Source organism: Gallus gallus, chromosome 5 (assembly GCF_016699485.2).
Source record: "Gallus gallus isolate bGalGal1 chromosome 5, bGalGal1.mat.broiler.GRCg7b, whole genome shotgun sequence".
NCBI classification, from domain to species: domain Eukaryota; kingdom Metazoa; phylum Chordata; class Aves; order Galliformes; family Phasianidae; genus Gallus; species Gallus gallus.
In genome coordinates, this window is record NC_052536.1 from 49,752,749 (window position 1) to 49,778,493 (window position 25,745).

Consider the following 25,745-nt stretch of genomic DNA (forward strand, 5'->3'; position numbering starts at 1 on the left):
TCTCTTTTCCCCATTCTTATTAGATCCACTCGTAACTACATCAAGATCTTAAGCAGGGTCTGCTGTGATAGGACGGGGGAAATGGTTTCAAACTACCAGAAGGGAGATTTAGACTGGATCTAAGAAAGATGTTTTTTACAATGACGGTGGTGAGGCACTGGCACAGATCGCCCAGGGAGGTGGTGGATGCCCCTGGAGACAGCCGAGGTCAGGCTGGACAGGGCTCTGAGCACCTGATGGAGCTGTGGGTGTCTGTGCTCATTGCAGGGGGGTTGGAGTAAACGGCCTTCGAGGGTTCCTTCCAACTGCAACGGTGCTACAATCCTATGAACTTCCTCATATACTTGACAGTGAGTACAGTGTTTTCTGGGCAGATGAAGCACGTTCTGAGGGCACAGGCTTCCACTCTCCAGCAAATGAACCTTTACAGCTGCAGCACCCTGGAGCTTAGTGTGCGAGGTCAGAGCCAGCAGCCTCGGGCCTTAACCACACCTGTGCCCACTCCTCTTTGGATCCAGGGATGCACAGCAGGAGGGCAGCAAGACGCTCAAGGCCCAGACTTGCTCTGCACACACAGCAGAGAAGCTCCCTGACCGTGAGCAGCCCTGCTTCACCCTACAAACGGGCAGAAGGACCGACCCCACATCCCCACACCCTCTCTGAGGACGAGGGCTCATTTTTTAGTGACGTTTCCACTCATGTTCCTTCACGCTTCCTCCATTCCCCCTCCTTCGCATCGCTCCCACCTACCACGTCTCTCCCTGGCATCCCCCGCCCTCCCAGCCACCCCAACACCCCCCCGGAGCCCCACTCGAGGCCACGCCGAGGAGGAGCCCGCTCAAAGCCTCACAGGCAGCGACAGCACCCGGCCCCGCCCCGCTCGGCCCCTAGCAACACGCCGCCTGCCTCCTCGCCGCGGCCGGGCGCGGGGCGGGCCCTTCCGGTTCATGTCGGAGCTGGGCTCGGCGCGGAGGAAGCCGGGCGGCCATCTTGGCTCGTCAGGGAGCGGCGGAGGGGCGGGGGGCGGCTGGCAGCGAGCGCGGGAGGGAGGACGGGAAGGAGAAGCGGACGGGCGGGCGGGCAGTCGCCGTCCCCAGCCCTCCGGCGGCCCGCGGGGTGCCGGCCTTTCCGGGGCGCGGGGCGGGATGCGAGGAGCGGCGGCGGCGGCCCGGTGAAGCGGGGGCGAGGAGCGGGGAGCCCCCCCCGGTGGGCGGCCTGCGCTCAGCCGCCGAGGGGCCGGCGAGACGGGCCGAGCCGCTCCGCTTCCCCGGCAGCCCCTCCGCCGACCCCTTCCCCCGCCGTCCCCGCCCGATGAGGCGCCGCCGCTGAGCCCCCCGCCCGGCCCGGCTGAGCGTAGGATGAGCCCGCGGCAGGCGGAGGGCGAGAGGCCGCCCCGCTCCCTCGGGGGGATCTAACGCGGCCGCGGAGGCGGGGGGACACGGAGCGACGCCGCCCCCCGGCACCTCGTCCTTCATGGTGGCTCTCTGCGCCCGACGCCTCCCAGCAGAAGCGCGGCCCGGCCCGGCCCGGGGGTGGTGTGCGAGTGCGTGTGCGCGCCGCGGGCAGCGCTGGTGCCCGAGCGAGGGAAAATGTCCACTCGGACTCCATTGCCCACGGTGAACGAGCGCGACACCGAGAACGTGAGTACCGCGGGCGGGGGGGACGTCGCCCTGAGCTCTGCCTGCCTCCGTCCCCGGGCCGGCTTATCCTTACGTTTATTCTCCTTTCTAGCCCGTTGAGCGCTGCGTGCCTCCCGGCAGACCCAACGGCCTGCTCGGCTCTGCTGCTGCTGCATCGCAGCGTCTCTCAGGAGCGGGGCTGCTCGGGTCCCTACGGCGGCGGGGAGGAGGAATTCCGCCCCGGTGCTGCGCGCTCAGTGCCCGGAGCGGCCGCATCGCCCCGGAGCGAACAGATGGCAAACGCTGGGCGTCGGGAGGGGTGGGCGAGGTGACCTACATAATGGGCCTCTTCCCCGCTGGGTGTGCGGGGTTCTGCACGGCGGTGACGCTGTTGGGCTCCGTCACCTGTGCCGATGGCATTAAACGGTCCGTTTTATTGAAATCCACTTCCAATCCAGAGAGCCTGTTCCTTCTTAATTGGTTTTTTTTTCCCCTTAGGTTTTATTGACGAGCTCGAGTTGAGCCACTGTATTAACAATCGCACAGGTCATGGGCTAAAGGGGGAAAAATACAGTGGTACTGCATGAGCAGGCAGCCAAAAATGAAGCTGGGTGGGAGCCTCCCTTTCTGCAAATAAGAACTGTGTTTCTCCTGTGTGAAAACTTTATTTGATCCCAGGGTAATCCTGTCTGAGCATTTTTCTTTTTTATTGCTGGGGGAAAATGCAGAGGCTGTGCAGAAGGGAGTTGTCAGTCACCGTAGCCTGAAATGAGTCGATGGGTGAAGTTGGTATTGAGCCTTCTGTAAAGGCTCTCGGGGGCTCTATAGAGGTGAGATGCTTAACTTGACGGAGGAGGGTTTTCGTGAGGGCTTGCGTATGTGTCTGACATAAAAGGTGGAAACTTTGGTTACGGATCAGGAAAAACTGTTGGATTGTTCAGCCCATAAATAGTCCAAGGAAGGTGATGGTTGCCCCATTGTTTAAAACAAGACCAGACAAAGCACTGGAAAACACGCTGCGTGGAACAATTACTGCATTACGAGGGATTTGGATTTTATTGACATAATAGGCACTTCTAACTTCTGTGATCTTTATTTGTTTTAGCACTAGATGCAACCTGCAGGCTAAGGGCTGCATTGAACAAAAAGCCAACCAAGCGTATTCGGTTGTAAAATCTCAGTGCGCTTCCTGCCTTGTGGAAGAAAATAATTAAAGTGCTATGTGGCTCTTCCTATGCCGTGGGGAGAGGTGATGCAGCACACTCCAGAAAATACAAAGTTTATTCAGATAATTATTTCGTCTGTAGGTAAACCCGACTGAGACTTTTGAGCTCCACGTATATGCATGGAGGCCTTCCAGTAAATCCTTTTAGGTGCTGCTTAGATAAGGTCCTCCAGCGTGGTTAACTCCAACCCCACTATGGATGGCTTAATGGTAGAAAGACTTAGCATGTGCTTGATGAAATGCATTATTCACAAGCCGAGCGTTGTAGCAATTGAAGTTGGGCTTTACATATCTTCCACTTAAGGCACCTTGTTCTCACTTCAAAATGTTGGTCTGACACTTCTCTTCAGTAATCTCCATAATTTAACATACAGGGGCTGTCTGGCTTGCAGATGAGTCGCCTTAGGTTTTGATTAAGGCATATCTTTCAGGTGCCGTGCTTTGGCTGGTGGCCACAGAAATACCTGGAGGTAGCGATACTGGCACGAAGCGATCAACCTGAGTCGCTTCCAAATCCATTGCACCGATCCCACAGTGCAGTGCTGCAGCCCTCCAGAAGCCCTCTCTCCTGTTCTGACTGTCGGTGACCCACGACTTCACCAAAATGTAGACTTTGTTTTGCCTTTTTTAAATTTCGGTCCTCATTTAGTCTGGCTGTGTTACCCCTTGGGCTGGAAATGGGTACAAAATTCACTGTTTTATTTTTAAATACAAAATGTAGCATTTTGGATGTGTCAACTAATTGTTCTTCCAGCCTGAAGTTGAATGCTATGTTTTCACAGGTGAATGGAACCCTTGATTTTTGTTCCACTTAAGAGAAGTTAGTTAAGATTCATAGGACTCTTTGAAGTTCAGATGGCTTAAGGAGTGCCAAGGTGCTCAGCCAGCCTTTGGGGCTTGGCGGTGGACCCTCTGAATGCTGTTTGGAAGATTACCACTGCTGAGAAAGCCTTGGCTGGTGTTAAATGTGGTTTAAGTGAGCTGATCATACTTTATCCATGCCTATACTTGCAGTTTTGAACGTGGAGTTAGCCTCCAGAATGATGGTGCACGTAAACTATCATTGTCTATACTTGCAGTTAACCACGCTCAGCACTTGGCAGTTCTTGTTAAATAGACAAGGTCTCATTGTCAGCACTTGGTTTTTTTTCTTTGAAGGCGGTGTATACCACCTCTTACCGAGGTGCTTCATGCACATACTGCTGAAGTGGAAATGCTGTCACAGTGGCTTTCCCCCAAAGCCCCTGGCAGCCATCAAGCTGTAAGCGCCTCTGAGATGAAAGAATTTGGCGAGGAGTCACCTGGTATTGAGAGGAAAGGCATCCCAGATGATCTGTGATCATAGGAACTTCACACTTGGGCAGTTGGGAGCTGGCTGTTTGCCTGCAAATGAGCTGGCTGCTCACTGCAAAGGTGGAACAACTCCTCACTGGTGATGTCTTTCACAGCAGTGACCCCCAGCTGCTTAGGGGACACCGGTGAAGGAAAGGATCTTGGAGTTGTCTCCCCTTCTCTTCTGCCATCTGCAGAATTGTGTCCTGCATGTAAGAGAAGTGACAGAGACCTTCTTCATCCAAAACTGGGAGCGAAGGTTGATACAGAATAAAGACCTTTAGGGACAGATGGATGAGCAAACCTGTTTTATTAGTGATGAGGGGAGAGAAGATCCATGGAGGAGGAAAGAGTGTGGAAACACATTGAGAAAGGATGGTAGATGGTGGAAAAGAGGAGGCACGGGAGGTTGTGTATATGGCAGGATGGAGGACAACCAGGGACAGAGAAATAGGAGCAGGAGGCCTGAGATCCTGGAGAATACTCATAAAGATTCCCAAGGAATGGCAAGATGTGAGGGAGTGAACTGTAGATAGAAAGAAGGAAGTACAGGTGGTATGGGAAGTTGGTTTAAATTTTTTTAGGAGCATGAAATAGCAAAGTTTTAGACTAAAGAATTCAATTTGAACCTCTGTGTTGGTTACACAGCTGTGTTTCTGAGGGGAAGTGAAGGTAATGTCAGTGCTGCAGACGGTTCTGAATTCCAAATGTAAGTAATTTGAGTAAAAGCGAGACTAAAATATGCTCTTATCTCCATGACTGTGCCTAATGTGAAAAATTTGCTATTGAAGAATGCCAATGTGATGGCAACTGTGCTTGCACAAGCCTATACAAAAGGATCCTGTGCAGCAAAAGTGTCCCATTGAATTTGTTATTTAAAAAAGATTTTGTAAAGTTGAGAATAGATTCAAAAATGTACTTTTAAGGTACTGTAAAGCTTAGTGCTGCCTCCTGATTTATTATTACCAGTTAGGTATGAAATGCATTAGAGCATTTGCAGACAATAGACAAGCTGGCATTATTCTATATATTATTTATCAGACTTCTCCTATTACGAACAGATCTGTAATCAGAATGCTTTCCTCCATGGCGTGGCTTTCTGAAGGGGATGAGGAGGGCAGCATGCCTGTGGCCCTCACTTGTGGATTTTCTTCTACAAGGACAGCTATGTTCTCTCATTTTTCATCCGTATAAAAGTTGTGTTTTGAGTTCAATTGGGTGAGGATGGCAGAATACCTAGAAATGAAGTATGTTTTATCGATTCATCTGGGATGTATTTTTATTCTATTTTTGCTTTATTTTTGTTCTTTACGTAATTTTCACGGAGCAGAAATGTTTTTTTTGTACGTTTCTTAGTGCCTAGGATACCTGATAGCCCGATACCGTGGTGGTTGTACTCAAAAAAAGATACCCAATTAGGCTGTGTAGTATTGCAGTCAGAAGGGGACAGTTGATGCTTCAGCCCTGCTAAACAACCTGTGCTGTGTCATCTCATCACTGTCAGTTCCACCGGTGTAATGCTGCTGCAGGAATCAGCCTTGGCTGCCTCTTCCTCCCCATGGTTTGTGTTGGCACTGATAATTACGGAGCTGTACAACAAGTCTGGTCAGCTCTGTGATCTGACTGAAATGAATCCTTGAAAACAGTGGTTTTATTCCCATTCTGTGTGGCTGCAAATACTGACACAAAGGAGAAAAGGGAAGCATCCAGTTCAGGTGGGAAAGGCTAGAAACACTTCTTAGGATTTGGGTTCTGTTTGATTTAAGCCAGCCTAAAGGCTGAGACAACTTAAAATAGGGTTGTTTTTTCTTTTTAACAAATGACTGCAGTGGTGCACTGTTCAGATTGTGTTCTCGTGCTTCTACAAACTCACGTTTTATTTATCTTTTACATTGTTTCAGTAGCTCAGAAGAACAGAACATGGGACCTTATGCCAGGATGAGTTAGAAAATCAGGCTTGGTGTTCTGTGTTTTATTTATTAGTACCTCTCAGTGTGGCTTATTAGAAGAAGCAGTCTGTAGAACTGAGCACAGCTACAGAAATTATTGAAAGAAGACTGAAAAGCAGATCTGGTTTTTAACATCCGAAACTTGGTAGACCTGCTCCTATGATTTCTTACCAATTTGCTCACCTGCCAGATTCTGTTTTAATTCTAGTTGAGGAACATTCCTGTTGATGTGAGCGCACAATCCCCAGTGACCACACATCACAGGTGACTTAAGCCTAAGGATTTCTAAGAGTGGAGGCATTTGTCTCTCTAATCTCCATTTCATGTGATATTTAAATAGCATGCGTCTGCAACTTCCTCCTCCGCCAAGTAATGCTGCCTTGTTGATGGCAGCCAGATCAGAAATGGAGGTGGCTTTGGTTTTGGCTTGTGTCATATCAAGGTTGGCTCTGCTTCATCAGCAGCCTCTAAAAATCATTGAGTGTGTATGGGGAATAGAGGCCTGCTGCTGGTGAGGCGTAGGCCTGAAAGGTGCTGAGTACACCTGTGATAACACTGCCGTCAGCCTCAGGTGAAGCCCTCAGGTCGGTAAGAATTCTTGGCCCATAAAGCAGCAGCTCGTTGAGCTCTGTGTGTGTGTACATATAAACAGAAATTAACTTTCAAATAAAACTTGTTCCTGCAGGGTTAAAGCCTAAACGGAATTCTCTATCTGCAAGCTCAGTGTGGTCTTTGAAAACCGACTGCGAGGGTTTTTTTTGTTTAGCATGTAATTACTGACAATGATGATTCTGGAAACGACTTAGTTGGCAGTATTGTTGATGAAGGTTAGAATATGGTTGGCTCTTCAGCTACTGTTCCCCAGGCTGATGTCAATAAATATCCGTTTTAATCAGCAGTAAAGAAACTTTGGCTTGAAAGATATGGTAAATGTCAGATCTTGATAATGTGGAGCAACAAAAGAGCTTTTAAAAAGCTTTTCTGACCGGCCCCAGACTTATCTTTTTGATTGTATAAGCAGGATTTCTTCACTGCTGTTGTTCAGCGCTAATCGCGGAATTACAAATTCCCTCTTTCATACATTGTGTGGAGTATGACCCAAACAGTATCGAATGCATCAACACAGCCTGTAGTGGTGGGAGGTGAAGGACTCTAGGCTGGAACCTGCACATCTGAAGGGCAGCCTCTGTCCCTTGCCAGAGGCTGCACTGTGGGCTGCCAGCTCTGTCCTACCCTCACCTCTAGGGTGGTGGTGTCCAGCTCTGTCTCACACCTTTAGCACAGGCTGGCTATGGCCAAAATTTGCAAGTGTGTGAGAACTGAGTGCGAGCCCCGCAGTAGTAATATTTCCGCTGTGAAGTGGGGGGGTCCCTCGTGCATCAGTCTGCGCTGCCTGCCTGCGTGCTGCCCCATGCTGGGAGGTGGTTGCTGTGCTTGTAGCTGCCTTGGCCTCTCTCACTGCTGGTTTTTGCCCTCTTTTCTTCCTGTCCTCCACTCACACGTGTGGGAAGAACTAGGAATGTGTGTCAAGAGGTATACAATGATTGTATTTACTCTTAAGGCTCTCTTTAAAACGGTTGTTTGACAAATATGACCTAATTAAACTGGCCATTCATTTTCCCAAAGTGTCATACCAGATAAATAAATGAGTACGACAGCAGGCTGAGAACTGTGCGGTGAGTCCTCCACCTTCTGACAGTGGAAGCATCCAAATTAGCGTTTCCACTCCTTTACTGACTACACTGTATTTACAGAAGGTCTCTTTATTTCTTGCTGAGTCCTGACCCTCCCAGTTGTTTCACTCAATCCCAGCAGCCACAATGGCTATTGCTCAGTGAATCAATCTGCTGTCGTCGGTTGGTAACTGTAGTGCCACGTTGGATACCGTTTGCCTTTGTAAGACAGCATTTAAAATTTCATGAGATGGAAGCCATGGCCGTTGTTCCTTAAGATTGATTATGAAGTGAGCTAATTTAAAAACTACCTTTTAAAGATATGTGATGAAAGCTAAGAGTTATGCATACATACACACAGCACAGTGGGCCTGACGAAATCCATTCCGCTCCGTGTTCTGCTTTGTGCGCTGGTCAGTGGTGCAAGGGAATTAAATACTTTGCTGCTATCTTCCTATTGTATAATACAGGAAAATAATGTGATATTTTATAATAAACAATGATTTTAAGGTTGAGTACTGACTTATATGTAGATAATTGTGGCCAAGTGTTTGCCACGAAACCTCTTAGTCGTTACTAGAAACTGAGGTCTTTGTTTTGACTTGCCGGCAGAATTCCTTTGTAAGCAGTCACAGGATACCTTACTCTGCTTTTTCATGGGTATATCTGCACAATGAGACACTCCCTCTGTGAGTATTTTTAGGGCTAACCTCTTTTCTCTTACACCGAGTAGTACTCAGCAGTCCGTGCGTTTGGAAATGTATTAACGATAAATGTGAAGTGAAATACAGCTTATTGTTAGGAAGAGTTGCAGGGAAGTTAGTTTTAAAATGTATAACTTAAAAATATTTGGGTGTTTTGAAAGCCTGTGATGTACATCCCGATACGTTTTCCTGTAAGTTACTGCTGTGAAAGATGTGGAGGGTGAAAAACTCCCATGTATTAATATGTTGTGTGCCTAAGTTGGAGTAGTGAAGAGATTTACTTTGTGTCTCAAATGTTTATTGTGTCCTGGAATGTTTAGGTTATTAACCATGTAAAGATGAGGCTCTAAATGTAACTTTTGGCTATAATTAAAAATTCTGAATCTGCTGAGACTCTCACAGTTGCTGCTAGTCTGACAGCTCTCCAAGGAGCTCTGTAACATCTCTGCGTAGCATTTCATGCAAACACTAAGGTAACAAACATTCCTGGAGTTGTTTGGAAGGTTAATTTTTCTAAGTTCGTTGGGTTGATCAGAAGGTAATTTTCAACATTGTGTACAGTAAGCACTTAAAAAAAAGTTGATAGCATTTGTCCTCCCTGCTTCAGACAGAACGCTTCCTGTTGACTATCATTAATGGGATTTTTGCATCTCCTGGCCATTCTGATTTTTTTCATGTTTTTTCAGCTCTTCCAGTGGGTATCAGATTCTGTCTCTTCCAGGTGTTTCCTTAGCTGCTGGCACCTTTTTAAGTATTAGAATGACTTTGACAGTAGTCATTCCTTGCCATGCGGGTTTCAGTGCTCTGAATGTTAAGATCTCTCTAAGCATACAGATACTGGATAAAGCTAACACCTACCAGAGAGGTTTCAGTTAACCAGCACATTCATACTTCATTTGCTTTTTTACTTTCTTTTCTTTTTCTTTCTCTTCATGCTAATCATTGTCTGGCTATGAAAGGATGTCGGCTCATCATTGGGGGAAGGCTTTTGCGAAAAGGTGGGTTTTGTGTTGTGTTCCAGTTATGGTTAGTGTTGGGCTCAGTCCCTCGCAGTAAGGTCTCCCACAAGTGGAGATGTTTTACTGCATTTCCAAGTCCTGGGTTGAGTGTTACCAGAGTGGTGTTGGGACAGAGGTCTAATTGGCTTGGAAACTTAGAGGTTTTCTTAGAGAACCTCCTACTATGTGCAAAAAAAAACCCAAACCAAAACAAAAAACCTTTAAAGTCTTGAAAAGATTGAAAAATTGAACCTGATGCCTACTAAAATGTGAGAAGACAATGTTTTCCTCTATAAATGGAATTCATGCAACCTTGACTTTAAAATAATCTGGGGCACTGACTAGCCCAAGCCCATGCATAACATTTAGTCCCCTTCCTTCAGGTCTCCACTTGCAGGATAGCAGGCTTCCCTGCACCACTGTTTCTTAAGGGGGAGATAGGAACTGGTGGGCTGCAATGATGCGTTTTGCTGCATCAAAGTAGCTGCTGAGGAAGCTGCCTTGGGAATTAGCTGAGTAGTCAAATGCTTTAGAAGCCAATGCCTGATGTGAAATTTTCATGGACCATCTATATTTGTACCTTTTGCCTACGCCTTTTTAGCTTTTCTTCCCATCTACTTACTGTGGATTCCTGAAAATGATTTGGGTGGCAGCAACACTTTTAGTGCTTTCTGACTTTGCACCTTTTAGTACTGTATGCTACCACGTTCTCTTCTTCCTTCATTTTCATAAGGAAAAAAAATCCATGTTGAAAGTGGAAACCTGTTTTCTGCAGTTTTTAGAAAGCTTGTCTTCTGTTCAATATAATTCTGTATTTGACAGGGGAAAGACTTGCCGATAGATTTACTGATGTGAGGTGAAATAAAAGTCGAAATTAGGTATTCCTGTAAATGGGCAGATTTCTGTGGAGCTGAACACAAGCGCTGAGCAAGTGGGTTGGAGAGAACTGAACTGCTTAGGAGCACACAGCTTGGTATTCCAAAAACACAACTGAAAAAGGTCATATTCTTGAAAAGAAAAAATCAGAGTTAGGGTGGAAATGCAAACCTCCATACAAGGAGATTATGTTAAATTTATCAACGCTCGTCCAAAGAAGTTCACAGCTGTTAATTCCTCCCTTTAAGTGCAAAGCTAGAAAGCATGAAGACAATGATAGGATGCGAGAAGTCATTCCTCAACAGAGGACAGTGAGGCTCTCAAAATGTATCAACTGAAGTGTTTTACTACATTAAATAGAATAAGTAAGTATAGGAATGTCTGTCTTTTGCTTAATACTGCTTACATAGAGTAGAATAACGAGTAAGGTCAATTACGAGTAGTCTGCACACAAGTTCTCTGGTTTGAGAATACGTTGTACCTGATGCCCACATCTGAACTGCACATAAGGTAGGTCAGGGAGCTCAGGCAGTGCGTGTGCCTGTACCACGTGCCCAGATGTGGAAAGGCTGTCACCTAATTAGTTCTGCTTTACTTCCCTTTCTGAGGTAAATCATCGGCTCGGTGTAGTGCCGCGTAAGTAGGGCAGCTGTATTCCTGGAGTGCTGTATGTGAAGTAAAAGTGAGCCTTCCTCTAACACATCCAAGAAGTAGCCTCGTGGTCCTGTACAGGACATGGCAGTCCCTGGTTGCAAGGGATAGCGGTTTAGAAGGGTGTTAACACCTAGCATCAGCAGTTGCTGCCTTCTGTTTTCTGGCAGGTCTGAATGATGCGACACCTGAAGGTACCAGAGCAGCTGACAGAGAAATTCTCTGCATTGTCTGTTGCAAGGTGTGTTAGACGTCAAAGCTTAGGGGAGTATAACGGGTTGGCATTGCTATGTCTCTGCATGTGGGGATGAAGAGGGCATCCTGGGCATCCAGCGTTGGTCTGGCATTAATGGCATGCAGAGCAGTGAAATTGTTGGAACAGGATTTCACTGGCTTCAGTAGTCCCTTCAGCTGGGCGGTTGGAGAGGATGCAGTTGGTCTTGTCGATCCTCTCCTTGAGAATGCTCTATTGGTAAGCACTTAGCAGTTGTCATAGCTCTTGAGATAACAATTCCATGTTTTCAATGCTATCAAGCACGTGAATGTAGATCTTGTTATGGTTGTGCGTTTGGTTCTTGTGCCATTAGTGGTTTGGAAGACATGTATGTTGCCATTCCTAAAAACTAGGATGGAGATTGCTAAAATGCTAAGTAGGTCAGGATGGGCCAATCGTCAGGAAGATGTAATAAGCTGCAGCCAAAGTAAGGTAATATCTCTGAAGAACCAAGAGTGAAAGCTGTGTGTGTTAAGGGACTGGGAAGCCATAATTCATAGAGTTGGAGTTACTTCTGTGGTCAGGTACAAATGCAATCTGTGTTTTGTCCAGCTGCAACAGCTGCTGGTATGGTGTGCCCAGTGCTAGAATGAACACCACTAAAGGTGTTGGAAGAATTGGAATGCTCTGAAAAGAACTGCAAGAAACATTTCCTCGTCTTTAATCATTCTTACAGCAGCCCGCTTAGGGAGGATGTATGTACCTTATTAAAGTAAAGGGATTATGTGACCAAAGTAATTAAGTGCTGCACTGGAAGTAGAAATCTGGTAATGACAACCAGGCCATAAAGAGAAGCCAAAGCCAGATTGACGCTAAAACGTGATATGCACCACCATTTTTTTTGTTTGTTTTTTTTTTAATAGTAACTATTGCTACAAATTTCTGAGGGTTGGTATAGCCTTCCTCTCAGTAGGATTTCTTAAGTGAAACAAATGACTTCTTAAAAATCATTTGATCACCACTGTTGCACTCAAATTAACAAACCAAGGAACCTAAGGTGCCAGAGTATGTGGTCACAAGGTTACATCAGGTTATTAAATAGTGTGTGAACTTGCCAAGTGCCATGCAAGCATGTGGTTTTTTTTTCATTGGTGCTTGTATTGTTAGCTCTTCAGTTACAATCTCTCTTCCCTCTGTGTGGTGATTTCAGACTGACTGTTGCCTTCTGCCAGATTTTTGGCTGTCCCTGTCGGGTTTCGGCAAGAGTAGAAGAGCTACAACTAATGCAGGAAGGAGTTGGAGGGAGAGGTGACTGAATGGGGCCCTTTGGGGCTGGAATAAACAACATGGCAAGAGTTGGAGAGAGCAGAAGGGAATGCAAGATAAATGGAGATAACTTTTTGCTGCCGTACGTGATACAGACTTCAAGAAGGGAGAAAGCCATTGCATTGTTTGGGAAATAAACACCATTATGTTACAGAAAATGTACTTCAGTCATACAGAAATGTTGTTTTCCTTTAAGAAACAGGACAGCATACTGAGAGCACTTGAGAGGAAAATGTACTTTTAAATGCTGTATTGAATGTTCTTTTCTTGGAGGCTTGTGTATGTGCAGCTTTTTGTATTTATAATATGGTGAGCCTAATCCTTACTCTTGAATTCCCAAAGCAGTATAAAATATATGCAAGAAAGCTTATTCCATTCTGCCGATGGATGATAAGATAGATGTATCCAATAGGAGCTGAGTAGATTTACCCATAGGATATACATTTGAAGATCCCTTTTCTAAAGGTGGTGGTTTATTGTTTGTGGCCTCATCTTTTCCATATGCTAAAGGAATACCGGAGCACATTGTTGCAAGTCCTTGTTGCCTGTTGGTGTAACAGATGTCTGACAGATACATTTCTGTGAGTAAAGGGGTACTTGATACTGAGATGCTGAAACAGAGAGAATGATAGCTAAGCCTCTACATACTTAGTTATTTGGGGGTGGAACTGGATGACCTTGAAGGCCCCTTCCGACCCAAACCATTCTATGGTTGTGTTTTTGAAGGAAGTTCTTGAAGTTCTGTCCTCCTAAGCTGACCTGTGTGTTTGAGTAGTGTTTGAACAGAAAATTGAGCTGCTTTGTATTTAGGTTATAGCAAAGATTTCATCGAGGCTAATGCTTTAACTTCTTGATGAATGCCATTGCTTCTGAAAACTATAATCAACAAAAAGAATGAGCAAAGGGAGCAGAAAAACTTAACATTCTGAGAGGAAAGAATTGGGAATACCTTCTGCTTTTTGTCCTAATCCTCCTCTGGATGTCTTTAGACAGGGAGCACAGTGCGGGAATTCTGGGATGGCAGTAAATTTAGCCTGTTGTCTTCTGTGGAGTTGAGCATTTGCTCCACATCTGCAGCCTACTGAGTGTATCTGACTAACACTTTAATTGGTGGGCATGATGTATAGACCACAGGCCTGAGCTGGGAGATGTGAGGGATGTGAGGGGGGCCTTCTCTTTCAGAAACAAGCTCTTTGCAAGGAGATGAAGAAGTACTATTAATTACTATTAATTATACCTATTAATATTTGAGGTTTCTATATATGAAGATTTCTTCCATAGTTCTCCAGACTGTCTTCTGTATTTCCAGACGTGATGTTTTGTAGGAACAGGCATTTCAGCACGAGTAGGAAAACATCCTTTTGGAGAAGAATTTTTATTTTATCACTAGTATTAAACTGTCTCAACATTGATTTCTTTTTTTTTCCTTTATTTCTCAGCCTTATGAGCGTATGTTTTCATTGCAGCACACGTCCCATGGAGATGGACGGCAGGAAGTTTCCTCTCGAACTGGGCGCTCCGGAGCTCGTTGCAGGAATTCTATAGCTTCCTGTGCAGATGAGCAACCACACATTGGAAATTACAGACTCCTCAAAACGATTGGAAAGGGGAATTTTGCAAAAGTAAAGCTGGCGAGACACATCCTCACAGGCAGAGAGGTAAAGTGGTATGGGTATGAGCAACAGTGAATTGCTGTCATTTGAATTATCTCTTAAATTAAAATAATAATATCCAAGTTTGTGAACTTTTTACTAGAGATATTGACACTGAGGTAGGGGAAAAAAACCCAAAAAAATAAAACCTGCATTTTTATTTCTAATGATCTTCAAATAGCTTCTTTTTCAAAAGGTCTCTTAACTTTGCGTTTTCTACGAATCTCTGTGCATGTGAATTATCTTCAGGCTTGGTACCAGAATTCTTGTCTAAATTCTCCATTCCAGGAGAACAGGCTAAATATTCAGTAATCAAATAAGCTTGCTGGGAAGATTGCCTCTTGGTGTGCTAAACCAGCACAGCTCAGGGCTGTACTGGAAGTGGAGTCAGGAAAGGCAGTGAATCCATGTCCTTGATTATGGTGATCTACTTGGTCTGGGTAGCCCAACACAGCATTTCCTGGCTAGAATGATGCGTCTCCCAGGAGTTCTGCTGGCGTCTGCAGCTCTGGGCTGTCCTGGGAAGACATTCCAGTTTGTTCTGTGGGTCTGCTGCTCTGCTGTGTGGTGCAGACAGGCTTACTCTCATATCTCTTCGTAGTGTCTAACTCAGCCCCATAATTAATTTCTGCATGCCGCTGTAACATAATAACTTCCACCTAATGATGGTTCTGATTTGGAAAGTTATGTTGCTGTTCGCTCATTACAGCAAGGTGCATCTCAGTGCTGGTCTTTTTAATAGCAGCACTACATACTAAAAGAGAGAGAAACTCCTTGTTGACCCATTCTTGCCAAACCTATGTAATTAATTAGATGTTGATTAAAGCAAGAATTTTTTAAAGAAATCTAAGTAGTTGACTATAGCACTTCAGGAGAATTTATTTTTCTGAGTTAATATGGAATCCACTCCAATATCACTGGGAAGAGCTGAGGAGGCATCATTTTGCAGGAGTTGCTGAGAGGGATTATTTGTTTTGGTTTGGTTTTCAAAGCTGTCAGTTCTGGTGGTCAGCAGTTGCCTTCTGGTGTTAAAGTTAGTGTTCTTTTCTAAGAAAAGTTTTCAGTTAATTGCTTTCACCTTAAATTTCCTTCCCTCTCTACTGGTTCTTAACACAGGAAATGCATGTACTTGGTTAGTATTTCTTTGCTATTATTGTAGGTATGAGTGTTGGAGATAATTATCATAGAGCCTATTTGGAGCCTTTGTGACATGCTGCTTTGTAAAAATGCAACTGTGGTTTCTTTTAGTTGAACACAGCTGTGTGCTGTTATTGTTTGAGATTTCAACAAATCATGGGATGCCATAAAATCTTTGGCCAAACTTGGAAAGATTTAGGTACTAAGTTTCTGCAGCTCTCATGGAATAGATGCCATTCAGTCAATTCAAAGCATAAATACTTCCAAGGGTCTGGCCGTTGGTCCAGGATACCTATAGGAGTGCATTCCTTTGAAGGGAACAAGCTACTTTCACAAGAATAACTTGAAGGTATTTTAAACTGTTTTTCCTCTTTGTAGGAGAGATGTGCAAAACTTTCTCTTCCTCATAGATGAACTATAGTGCAGTGATAGTGGTTTCATATTTTAGATGTATGTGGCCAGAATTGTTCACAGCATACCGGATGACAATTTCCTCACTGCCATTAATTTACCCTTGCCCTTACAGAAATTACCAGATCCATCTTTAGATTACAGTTACCTTGTTCATAGCAGTTACGTTAATGTTTGGTTTGGTCATGATCATCATCAGCACCTTGTACTTCGAATCTTGTTTTCGTTGCTAATTCTCATCTCCAAGCTTTTTTACATCTGTTCTCCATCATCTTTGACAGACTCTTAATTCCTTCAACGAACTTGACACAGGAAGTCAAACCATAATGATAAAGGCCACTGATACAGGTATTAAATAGGATGGGTCACAGATCTGATCCTTATAAAACTCTTACTTATTTACTTCCAACCTAGCATCTCTTCACCCGGTTGTTTATCTAATTAATAGACCTGTGCACATTCCAGTTTAGGTACAGTAATTTGTTTGTCCTCCTAAGTGAGGCTTTGCAGTAGCCAAGGTAGGCATACTTGGTGAGTTTCCATCAGGTGCAATTAGCGGTGGGAAAGTGTGTTGCATTGAACCCTTCTCTCCATTTCGCTGCTCTTTCCTTACAAGTGTTGAGCTCAAGAATTTGGTGGTAAATGGCTCTGCCAGAAGGCTGATAAGGTGCTTTCACTTTCCCCTTAAAAAAAAACCCTCTCAGTTTCTTAATCTGTGTTATCATTTTGTATTTGTGTTATAAGTTTCTGCTGCTACAACAGAAAGGTGATTCTTCAAGCCACTCTTAGTCCTGGAATAATTTTCTTGGTATGGTCTCAGCCAGACAGCTCCCATCTTCCTGCATTTGTGACTTCCTGCTTTACACGCACATTCCTGCTGTCTGTCCTGTCTTTGTTCCTGTTCCTTTTTCCACCTTATCTACTGAAACCTAAAATAAAATACTTAGTTTTGGGAGTTGCTCTTAAATGTGTTTTTGTCTCTCCCACATCCTTGCTGTATTTTAACCCTACTTGTCATCCTCTTGTTACCCGTGTGGCTATTCCAGCTCCATCTCACTTTACAGCTATTCCTTTTTTATATCTCTGTACTGATTAACTCCTAAATCATGCAGCAGATCTGCACTTTTCTGATCACTTCTTGTGAGGTGGATATATTTGCTTAAGCATTCTTCTAGGGTATTTATTCATCTTACATCTGGAGTCCATCCCTAAAGTTTTCTTTTCTGAGATAACGGCTTTCGTATTTCCAACAGAAGCAAATCTAAGGACTTTTTTCTATTTCCATCTTCAGAATGTATCTGTGGAGGTTCAGGATGAGAACCTACCCTCAAATGACAGGAAGGGAAAAATGAGCAGCCCTTTGGGGGAGATCAGAACACCAGCTTAACTTAGGGGGTTGAATTCTGCCAAGGAGTAAATGTCCTTCTGTTCCCTGTGGAGGTAAGGAGGTGGAGTTGGCTTCCCTGTACTAGAGCTGATGTTTACAAGTACTCCTTTGAGATCCACTGTCTAGGAGACTATTATCTGTAGTCTGTCTGCCCTTTTGAAATCAAGAATCTTCATTGTAAATCTGCTTTTGTTAGTTCTTTGACTTTAAGCCATGTATTTGCCGCTGTAAATTATCAGAGGTTATTTCCTCTGACAAATTTTCCATACTTGCCAAAATTAATCTAAAAGGTACGACTACCTTTTGTTGTTTCCAAGGTGGTTGGAATCACAGCCAAGAACATATGGACCCTTCTGTTCGGTAAGGGCAGTATTCAGCTGATAGCCAGGAAGTTAAAGTTTCCTACTAGGACAGAATTCTTTCAGGATCCAAGTCTGACTCCAAGGAATCCATTGTCTTTTTTGCTCGTCGTTTGGAAAAAGAGTGAAATTGAAGAGGAAGAAAATAACCAGAATGGTTTGGTTGCTTTGCTTAGTGTTTCAGCTTTTTTTTTTTGACTGCTTTAAGTGCCTCATTCGAGCCATGTAGGAGGGATGTTTTAATTCACGTTAGCATCGTGTATGGCAAAAGCAAAGGCAGTTGTAATTCTGCTAATAATCTCACAGAATCTCACGGCTGCTGCAACAACATAATGGTGTAGGTGAACTTTGATTCTTCCAGCCGTGGCCATTGCACACAATGCTTGAAATTGTTCCAGACTTGCTTTGTGTAGAGAGCAAAGTGCTCTCTGCTTTAGAAGGCAATTTGATGCTTCACTAACTATGCTTAGTAAAACCGGATTTTCTTTTTCAAGCTCATGAGAAATATTCTTGAGGGCAGCCTCCCTTTGTTTGTGGTTTGGGAACCTTATCGAGGAGCCTGAAATTGTCCCCTGCTCTCTGAGCAGTTCACGCTCTCATAGTCCATGTTGGCATACTGTACTGCTAGTGTTCATGTGGATAGTTCTCTCAGTCCTGCCTTGAAGGCTGTAATTAGCGTGCTCAACAATCCTGTGAGTCTACCTTTCAGAACATTGAGGTGTGTACCATCCCTGTATCTCCAGGGCTGAATCTTTCTGCCACTGTCAGACCTCTCAGTTTGATTGGCAACACCACACAGAGTGAGAGGTGAACGGTGTTTTGCTGAAACCCAGTGCCTCAGACTCTGTGGGTTGAAACAAGTTGAAATCTTTAAGAGATTAATCAGAATATCGGGGGTCAGAAAGCAAATGCAGCTTCTCCTGACTGGAATGTACTTAAGGAAACAGCTGTATTCTGTGGCATAGGTGGACTTGGGACAGCTGATGGCTTTCAGGTAATGCTTTCTGCTGTTGAAAAATGTAGTGGTCCCTCTACATCCAATCTGAAGTTAAGAGATTCCAGAAGGTAACTGTTACCTGCATGAGAAGAGTTCAACAGGCATAAAGGTAGAGATAAATATCTTTCTTGGTTTTGTCTTCAGCTGCTAATATAAAAATACCTATTGCTTCATGTGTATGTCTTTTGTTTGTATTTTTGAAGCGATTTCTCAAGGTTTTGTAATGGAATTTTGCTTTAGGAAACAGTGATCTGTAATTTTGGTAACATACCTTTGAAAATATTTCTCAAAGCAGAAGTATTCTTAAATAGTTTCTTGGTGACATCTTGCAGTATCTTGCATCTAGAAGGGCTCAAAATAAATCTTGAATCTCAGTTTCAGAAAGCACCACATGTATCATGCAAGTCTGTGACACACCCAGGCATTGAACACTGTGTTCACCTCTTCCCTCTCCATCATAATAACCACCCTTGTGTTTTTGCACTTGAATGCAGGGAAACAGATTTGCTTGGGTCTCAGATTTTCTGTGTCCTATATGTTGCCAAGCCCAGGTTGATGAGATTACAAAGATGGCACAGAGTGATGCAGGGAAATGGGAGCTGTGGCATAGTGTCTACTACTTGAGCCAAGAATTCAAGGGGAACTGAGAGCTCTTTCTTTGTACCAGCAAAGTATTATAATCAGCTGACTTGCAGTATCTTGCCTCTGTGAGAGGCACCATCTCCTTGGCTTCTGCAGAGTTTCTTCTGGTATGTTTAGCCTATAATTTAGAAGGGAAAAATACCAATTGGCACGTAATTCTAGCAAGGTTCCTCCTTCTTGTTTTAACTCAGCCTGTATCCAAATTGCATTGCACTGAGGCTCATCTCTGCCTATTCATTGTCTCAAATCTTCAGGCTCTGACTAGTTACCATGGCACTGAATTTCTTTTGGTTATTTTGTGAAGTTTTCATTTTGTTCTTTTTAACATTTCTGTGCAGTATTTACCCAGAAGGTGAAAATGGCAAAGGGATGAACTTTCCCAAATTGCTGCAGTACAGCCAATGGGTTTTTGATGACACACAAGTGGTTTTTCATTTTGTATCCATCAGGGAACAAACTGATGCAAATATGCAGTGAATTTCCAAAGGTGAACCTAGTTTTTTTGCAGAATTTGTCGTGTTATTTTCAATTTGCTCTGAAAGCTTTGCTTTTAGGAGCATCTTCATAAATTGCCAATGCACAGTCAGTTCTGCATAATCTGTAGTGTAATTATGCTGTGTAAATATCATCTGTAGGCACCCTGCTCTCTATCAGGGTACTGTCTGGTATCAGAATTTCCGCTGTAATACGTGTGATGATCTTGTTGATCATTGATCATTTGATCACTATAATCAACTTAATCAAAAATGATCAGTCAACTTAATGATCAAAGATTAAGTGACTTTCTCTTGTCTTAATAGCATTAAGATACCAGTTATTTTTTCCACTCTCCTGTGTATAGTTTGAAATAGAAATCGATTATACATCAGTCATTAATTTCAAATGCTTTCAGCTTAGGATTGAATACAGGTATATAATTTTCTAAAGAAACTCAAGTATTTTTGTGTAATTTTCAATTTGCTACTGGATTTGCCCATTTTGTTGTAATGTGACAATTGACCATATGGAAAACACTGATCCTGAGCTCTTCCTTTAGGTTGCCATAAAGATAATTGACAAAACACAGCTGAATCCAACCAGTCTACAAAAGGTAGGTTTTTGCATTTGATCTTTCCATTTGTGTTGTAACTTGTTTCCTTTTACCACCTCCTACCATTAATCCTGAATGCCTGTGCTGGAGAACGTGAAGCATTGTATACCTTGCACACTACTGTATTTAATAACTAGTTTTGTAACAGATATGTTTTGATCAGTTGTTCAAAATGCACGTGCTGTTTTACACGTGAGCTCGTACAGAGCTATGGGCTGAGAAAATGGTGCTGTTAGCTACTTCCTTTCCCACAAGTGAGAAGGTCTGTGGTTTGGTGTCATGCCCCCGTGTCTCCTTTGTGCTGGTCATTTTGTTAAGCCTACAAATAGACAGTGGATTCTGTCCTGTCCTCCCCAGCTGGGAGGAGATACTACCTCTAAACTGAAGGCCAGGCGGTGTCTATGCCTTTCACAGAGTTTTCAGCTGAAAAGGTGCTACAGTTTAATGGAATAACTCGGAACATGACTATTCTGGTTTCTTCCTTTTAGCCCAGAGTGTTTAAGTGCTGTTACAGTTGTATCGCCTTATCTATTTTAGTAAGTAGTGATAAATCCTACTCTTTCATCAAGCGAGCCAATCTGCTTTGGAGTGCCTGCAGGAAGTACATTTAAATGTCACTTTTTTTTTTACCTAGGACTTTTCTAACTCTGTCCTTTTGAGCACTGCACTGAGAGGCTTTTTATTTCAGTACTTTTTTTTAAAGAAAAAAAAGCTCCTTGCAGTATCTCTGTTTGAAGGAGAGAATACCCAGAACTTACCTGCAGATAAAATTAAACTACGTAATAAGAGCAACTAAATATACACGTCTGGGTTTTATGCCAATACTAAAAAGATTGCGTGATGAAATTATTCTTATCAAAATTGATGTTGCAAAAGTAAATTGGAAAAATACACAAGTTCTTGCAGTCGGTGGTTTGTTTGAGAGAGAAAGAACAGCCCGCAGGAGGAAGGCAGCATCATCTTAGCGAGTAATGATGTCACTGCTCCCCTACTGCCCCTGCAGATGGGATAAAAGTAGGTAATATGGTTACAGTTTTCTCATGGTTGCAGTTTTCTCAGAGTTTTTTCAGCATAATTTGTGGTGATGTTTATTTCTGGCTAAGCAGGAAGGAAATGAAATGCAAATTAGATAACGTGACGATTTAGGTAAAGTGGATTTGTGCTGCAGATCTGTGCAAATTGGAATACCTGAAAAAAATCTTTAACTACTTGGAGGAGAAACAGAAGCCGTAATAAGAACAGGAGAGGGTCAGCAAGCATGGGAGGAAACGGCCAGAGAAAAGCAGAGAGGCAGGGTTTCTGAAAGGAAAAAGTAAAACCTTACTCCTTCCCAGTGTGTTACCTGCAGACTCCTGGTGCTGGCTGGAGCTAAAAGCCAGGTGCAGAGCTACCCCTTCCCTGGTGGCTGGAGCTCGCTCAGCACACTGCTGGTTGGAGGTGTGCATGGCGGCCCTGTGGCTCCTGGCTGCCGCCTGCTCGGCCTGCACTCACCTCTCGGGCTCAGCTTTCATTTCAGTTTTATGTAGGCTGTATGAGACTGGATGATAAGGTGTGGTTTGTTAGTCGGTATTTCCTACCATTAGGTTCCTTAAATGGGAGTCTGGAGGAACAGTAAAAAACAGCGGGATGGAAATCTGATGGGATTTGGAGACTGAGATTGCCAGTGCGTTCACTTCTCTAACCAAGCTCATTTTTTTACGTGAGCAGAGAAGGCTTAGCAAGGTATGTCCATGCTCTCCATTCGGAAGTGGAAAGTCATTTCCTTAATGTTGAGTGCTTACTTAGCACAGTAAGCACACAGTGCATTACTTATCGATTCTGCTTCGTCGAAGCTTTTCTGAAAGCTTTCGCCCATTCCGGCACTGTCAGCACCACCATAGTATCGGTGCATTGGAAGCAAACTGTGTGCATGACCCATGGGTTCAGGGCAAGCTGAGATGGAAGTGCCTCTGGGCTGGCACTTGTGGAGGGAGTGATGAATTACTGAGGTTCGGCAGGGAGGGAACGGCTCTGCTGAGAAGAGGTGGGGTGTGGAGCATAGGCTGCCGCCTGGGTGTCTGCTCATCCTCAGGTGGTGAAACAAGGGGATTAAGGCACATTCCAGCTTCACATCATCCACGCCCATCCTTCAGCTGCAGGTCAGGCTGCCCTTGCTGGGGGTGCCTCGCTCCCTCGAGCAGCGGTTCTCACTATGGGTGCGTGTGTCTGCAGCTCTGACCACTGAGTTTTCAGCAGAGCCGCTCTTCAGGGGAGCGAGCAGCCTGTGGGAGACACAGCAGCTACTCCAGCTCTTGTCTCAGGAGCTAATTACGGCTCTGCCGCTTTTGCTTAGGAAAGAGGAAACTGTAGTCGGTACTTCCCTGCCCTAAAAGAAAAGGGAATTCTTAGAGCTTTTTTCCCATGCTACTGCTGTTAGTCATAGTCATTATTCTCCAAAAATGTGCTTCTGTACCCAGTCCCAGTGAATATCGGTCTGTCGGTCTCATTGGAAACAAGTGTTGATGCTACAGTAGCTCACTTCCTTCCAGACCAAAAAAAAAAAGGTTTTCTTTTCAATTAGCCGTGCCATTATATGCAATATCTTTATTTTTACCAGGCCCACGTAATAGCACAAAATCACTTCTCATTTTCCTTTTTTAGAACTTGGCTCCTCAGCCAAATGTTTCTTTTCAGACCTTTTTCTTAAAGTCGTCTTAGAGCTTTTAAACTGTAAGTTTTTACATGCACTGTGTCCTTCCTGACCTTGGGTCTGTCTGTGTTTTGAAAAGCACAGGGAAGGTATGAGAGTTTAAAACGCACAGAATTTTTGTTTGTTAATGTGTATCATGTCTGTTTTCAAGTTGTTCTTTATTTGGTGCAGATTTACGCTGCGTAAAGCCTTCCTGATTGAGGCTCCCAATTATATACAGGGTGTATTTCAGTGAGCAGTTACCAGGAGGAGCCCAACACATGGTTAAAGCTTGATGTGGCCTGGGAGAACATCTTGTGCAAAGCCTCCCTGCTTTGAGGGAAGGAGCTCAGGAAATGGGCTCTGCATCTGACTAGCGTACTGACTTGCTTTTTAGCAAACTTTTTTTCAGTGTTTTTGAAGTCCTTTGTTACTGAAACTCTAGTAATAGCTCATGCAGGAGCACTTGTAATCTGTCTTTCAGCTTATTCAGAGAGTTGGCTTAAAAGCTGGTTCCCCATTTCCTCAATCCGTGTTGTTATAGATGTATCGGCATAGTAAAGTTCAAGTAAAATTGCTTCAAGATTCTTACTTGGTCTGTGTCTGTGTTTCCATTGCTGATTTTCTTTTTGCTGTTTGTCCCCTGGCAGCATTAAATTCTTTCCCTGTATCTAACATAACTTACAGTCAAACGACCAGACCACAACAAAGCTGAAAGCCATTTGTTTGGCAGGCTTAGGATGTTTGTCTTTCCCTGGAAACATTTGTAGAGCTCCTGTTGACGGAAAATGAGCTATTCAACATGCTGGGAGTAGTTTTTAATCTCTGTATTAGAAATCAAACTGATAAGCGCTGTTTGCAGCCGATTGTCAGCCTTTATGGTCACATGGTGACAAGTTCCTGAAACTAAGAAACTGATTTTTGGAGAGGAGAACCCTAATGAACCCTAATTTACCCCTTCTGATGATAGAGCACCTTCTGTAACAGCCAATTATGGCTGTTAATGAATTGTGCCGTGGGCTTTAGAAAGTCTGGCAGTAATTAATACTGCATTTATCAGAGGTTGATGTACGTTGTACTGTGGGGGGAATTAAATCTCAGAAACCTTCTTTCAGCACAATATGTGAAAGCCATATCATGTTTTATGTTCTGTTCCTCACAGAAATAGAATATAATACAATGTCAATCCCTGTAGAAGTTGCTGCCTGTGTCAAAATGCCAAACATAACACTTAAACTGTTTATGGAACACAATCTGAAGTGCATTTATATAACTAAAATTATAATAAAGCATTTGGTGGAGTTTGTATCCTATTCTTAAGCATTTCTATTTTGAATTTTCCCTAAGACAAAAATAACCATTTTTAAAAAGCTCGTTTCCAGTCACCCACTTCTTCAAATGGCTCATGTGTAGAAGTTACTTTTTGATAGGCTTCAATTGGGTGAGTAAAGCAGACAGTAGCAGTCTTGTAGGCAAATGATATATTTAGAAAAGGCCAAAATGCAGCCCGGCTTTATCTCATTAGACCATCAAACTGCAATGGAGGAAGTAGCCAGCTCCAGCCAAGTCAGCATTCTTTATAAAAAGATTAGATTAATGAGTATATTTGTTTACATGATGACACTGTGAATGTTAGCCTCATCCTTAACTGTATTTTTCTGTGTTGCCTATTGTGACCCAATAGATCTCATGTTATCATCTAGCGAAGTGTCAGGCACAGACCTGGATAATGATCATATGATAACTAAAACCATTTCAAAACAGTTTTGTTTTGGTGCTCACTTAGCAAACAGTTCACAGCTGTGGCTGTAGAATAGAGGGGCAAAGCTTTTGGGGCAGTTTGGTGAAGATTGCTCCCCAAATGGCAGCCTTGACAAACATCAGAAAGCAGAAAAAGGTTAAGGCTGCTCTCCATCCAGTAGTGAAAAGACACAAAGGTGGAAGGATTTGGGGGGCAGTGGTTTGGTTGTTTTTTGTTTCCTTTGTTTTGCCTTTATTTATTTAGTACCTATTGAGTAACTACACAGACTTTTGGGGTCCTTAGTAATAAATGTAGACATACTAAATATCTTCCTTTCACATGAAACGTAATCTGAAGGTGAATCTTAATAGCAGCACTTTTTGCTTTCTTACTGTTAGCAACAATGCTGTTACCTCTTGCTTTAGAAAATGCTTTCTTTTTTTCCCTTGTCTGCACTCCTGTGGAGTCTGTACTTTCTGCTTTGGTCTCTTTACATGGGGTTCAGTATGCTCTGCTATGTTACTGGTGTTCCTGTAGATGCTGGTGTTAGATTTATAATAAAACCACTCAATTACTCCCTCATTTTGAAGCATGCTGTTAGAAAATAATCAAGGCTTAAGAATGTCAGCCATCTGGAGTCCTGGGCTGGCATGGGGGGAGCTATGGAGGGAGAGCTGTTATGTGCATGGCTACCGTGTAACATGCTGCGTAAAAAGGTCATTCTATGTGGGTTTTATTTGTTGCTGTTTGTATTAACAGTGGCTATAGAGAGTTGGAGGCATCTGAATACAACAGTATTTACCACTTGGAGGTTTTTTGTATTATTTTTTATCTTTGGTCTTCTCTAGGAGAAGAGATGGGACTTCCTTATTGCTATTATTTCAGCTACTTTTAACAAGCATCTTTAAAATATTTATTGTAATAACACCTGTGGCATTCTTAATATTGCACTGTGTTTATTGTGCCTCCTAAAATTGTTTTTTGCAGAAGAGGATTTTCAGAGGTGAAAATTAACAGCTGATCAGTAATAAGCTTGGCTTTCATTTGTTATGTGTTAAATGCAGTTGCATGTCCCACTGCAGGAGGACAGAGTG

At 43.6% G+C, this 25,745-nt stretch overlaps 1 protein-coding gene across 30 annotated transcripts in view; it reads left to right on the plus strand.

Annotated features, from left to right (window-relative positions):
• The first annotated feature begins 1,466 nt into the window (after positions 1-1,466).
• Positions 1,467-25,745, plus strand: part of MARK3 (microtubule affinity regulating kinase 3) — a 60,688-nt gene continuing 36,409 nt past the window's right edge. For 18 of the 30 annotated variants that reach the window (XM_004936354.5, XM_004936357.5, XM_004936355.5 and 15 more), the window contains exons 1-4: positions 1,467-1,640; positions 9,462-9,500; positions 14,034-14,225; positions 20,189-20,242. In XM_004936354.5, the coding sequence (XP_004936411.1) occupies positions 1,590-1,640; positions 9,462-9,500; positions 14,034-14,225; positions 20,189-20,242 (336 nt within the window). In that variant the 5' untranslated portion in view covers positions 1,467-1,589. The remainder of the gene's footprint in view (positions 1,641-9,461; positions 9,501-14,033; positions 14,226-20,188; positions 20,243-25,745) is intronic. The other 12 variants (XM_004936356.5, XM_046942575.1, XM_046942578.1 and 9 more) reach the window with 1 other exon arrangement.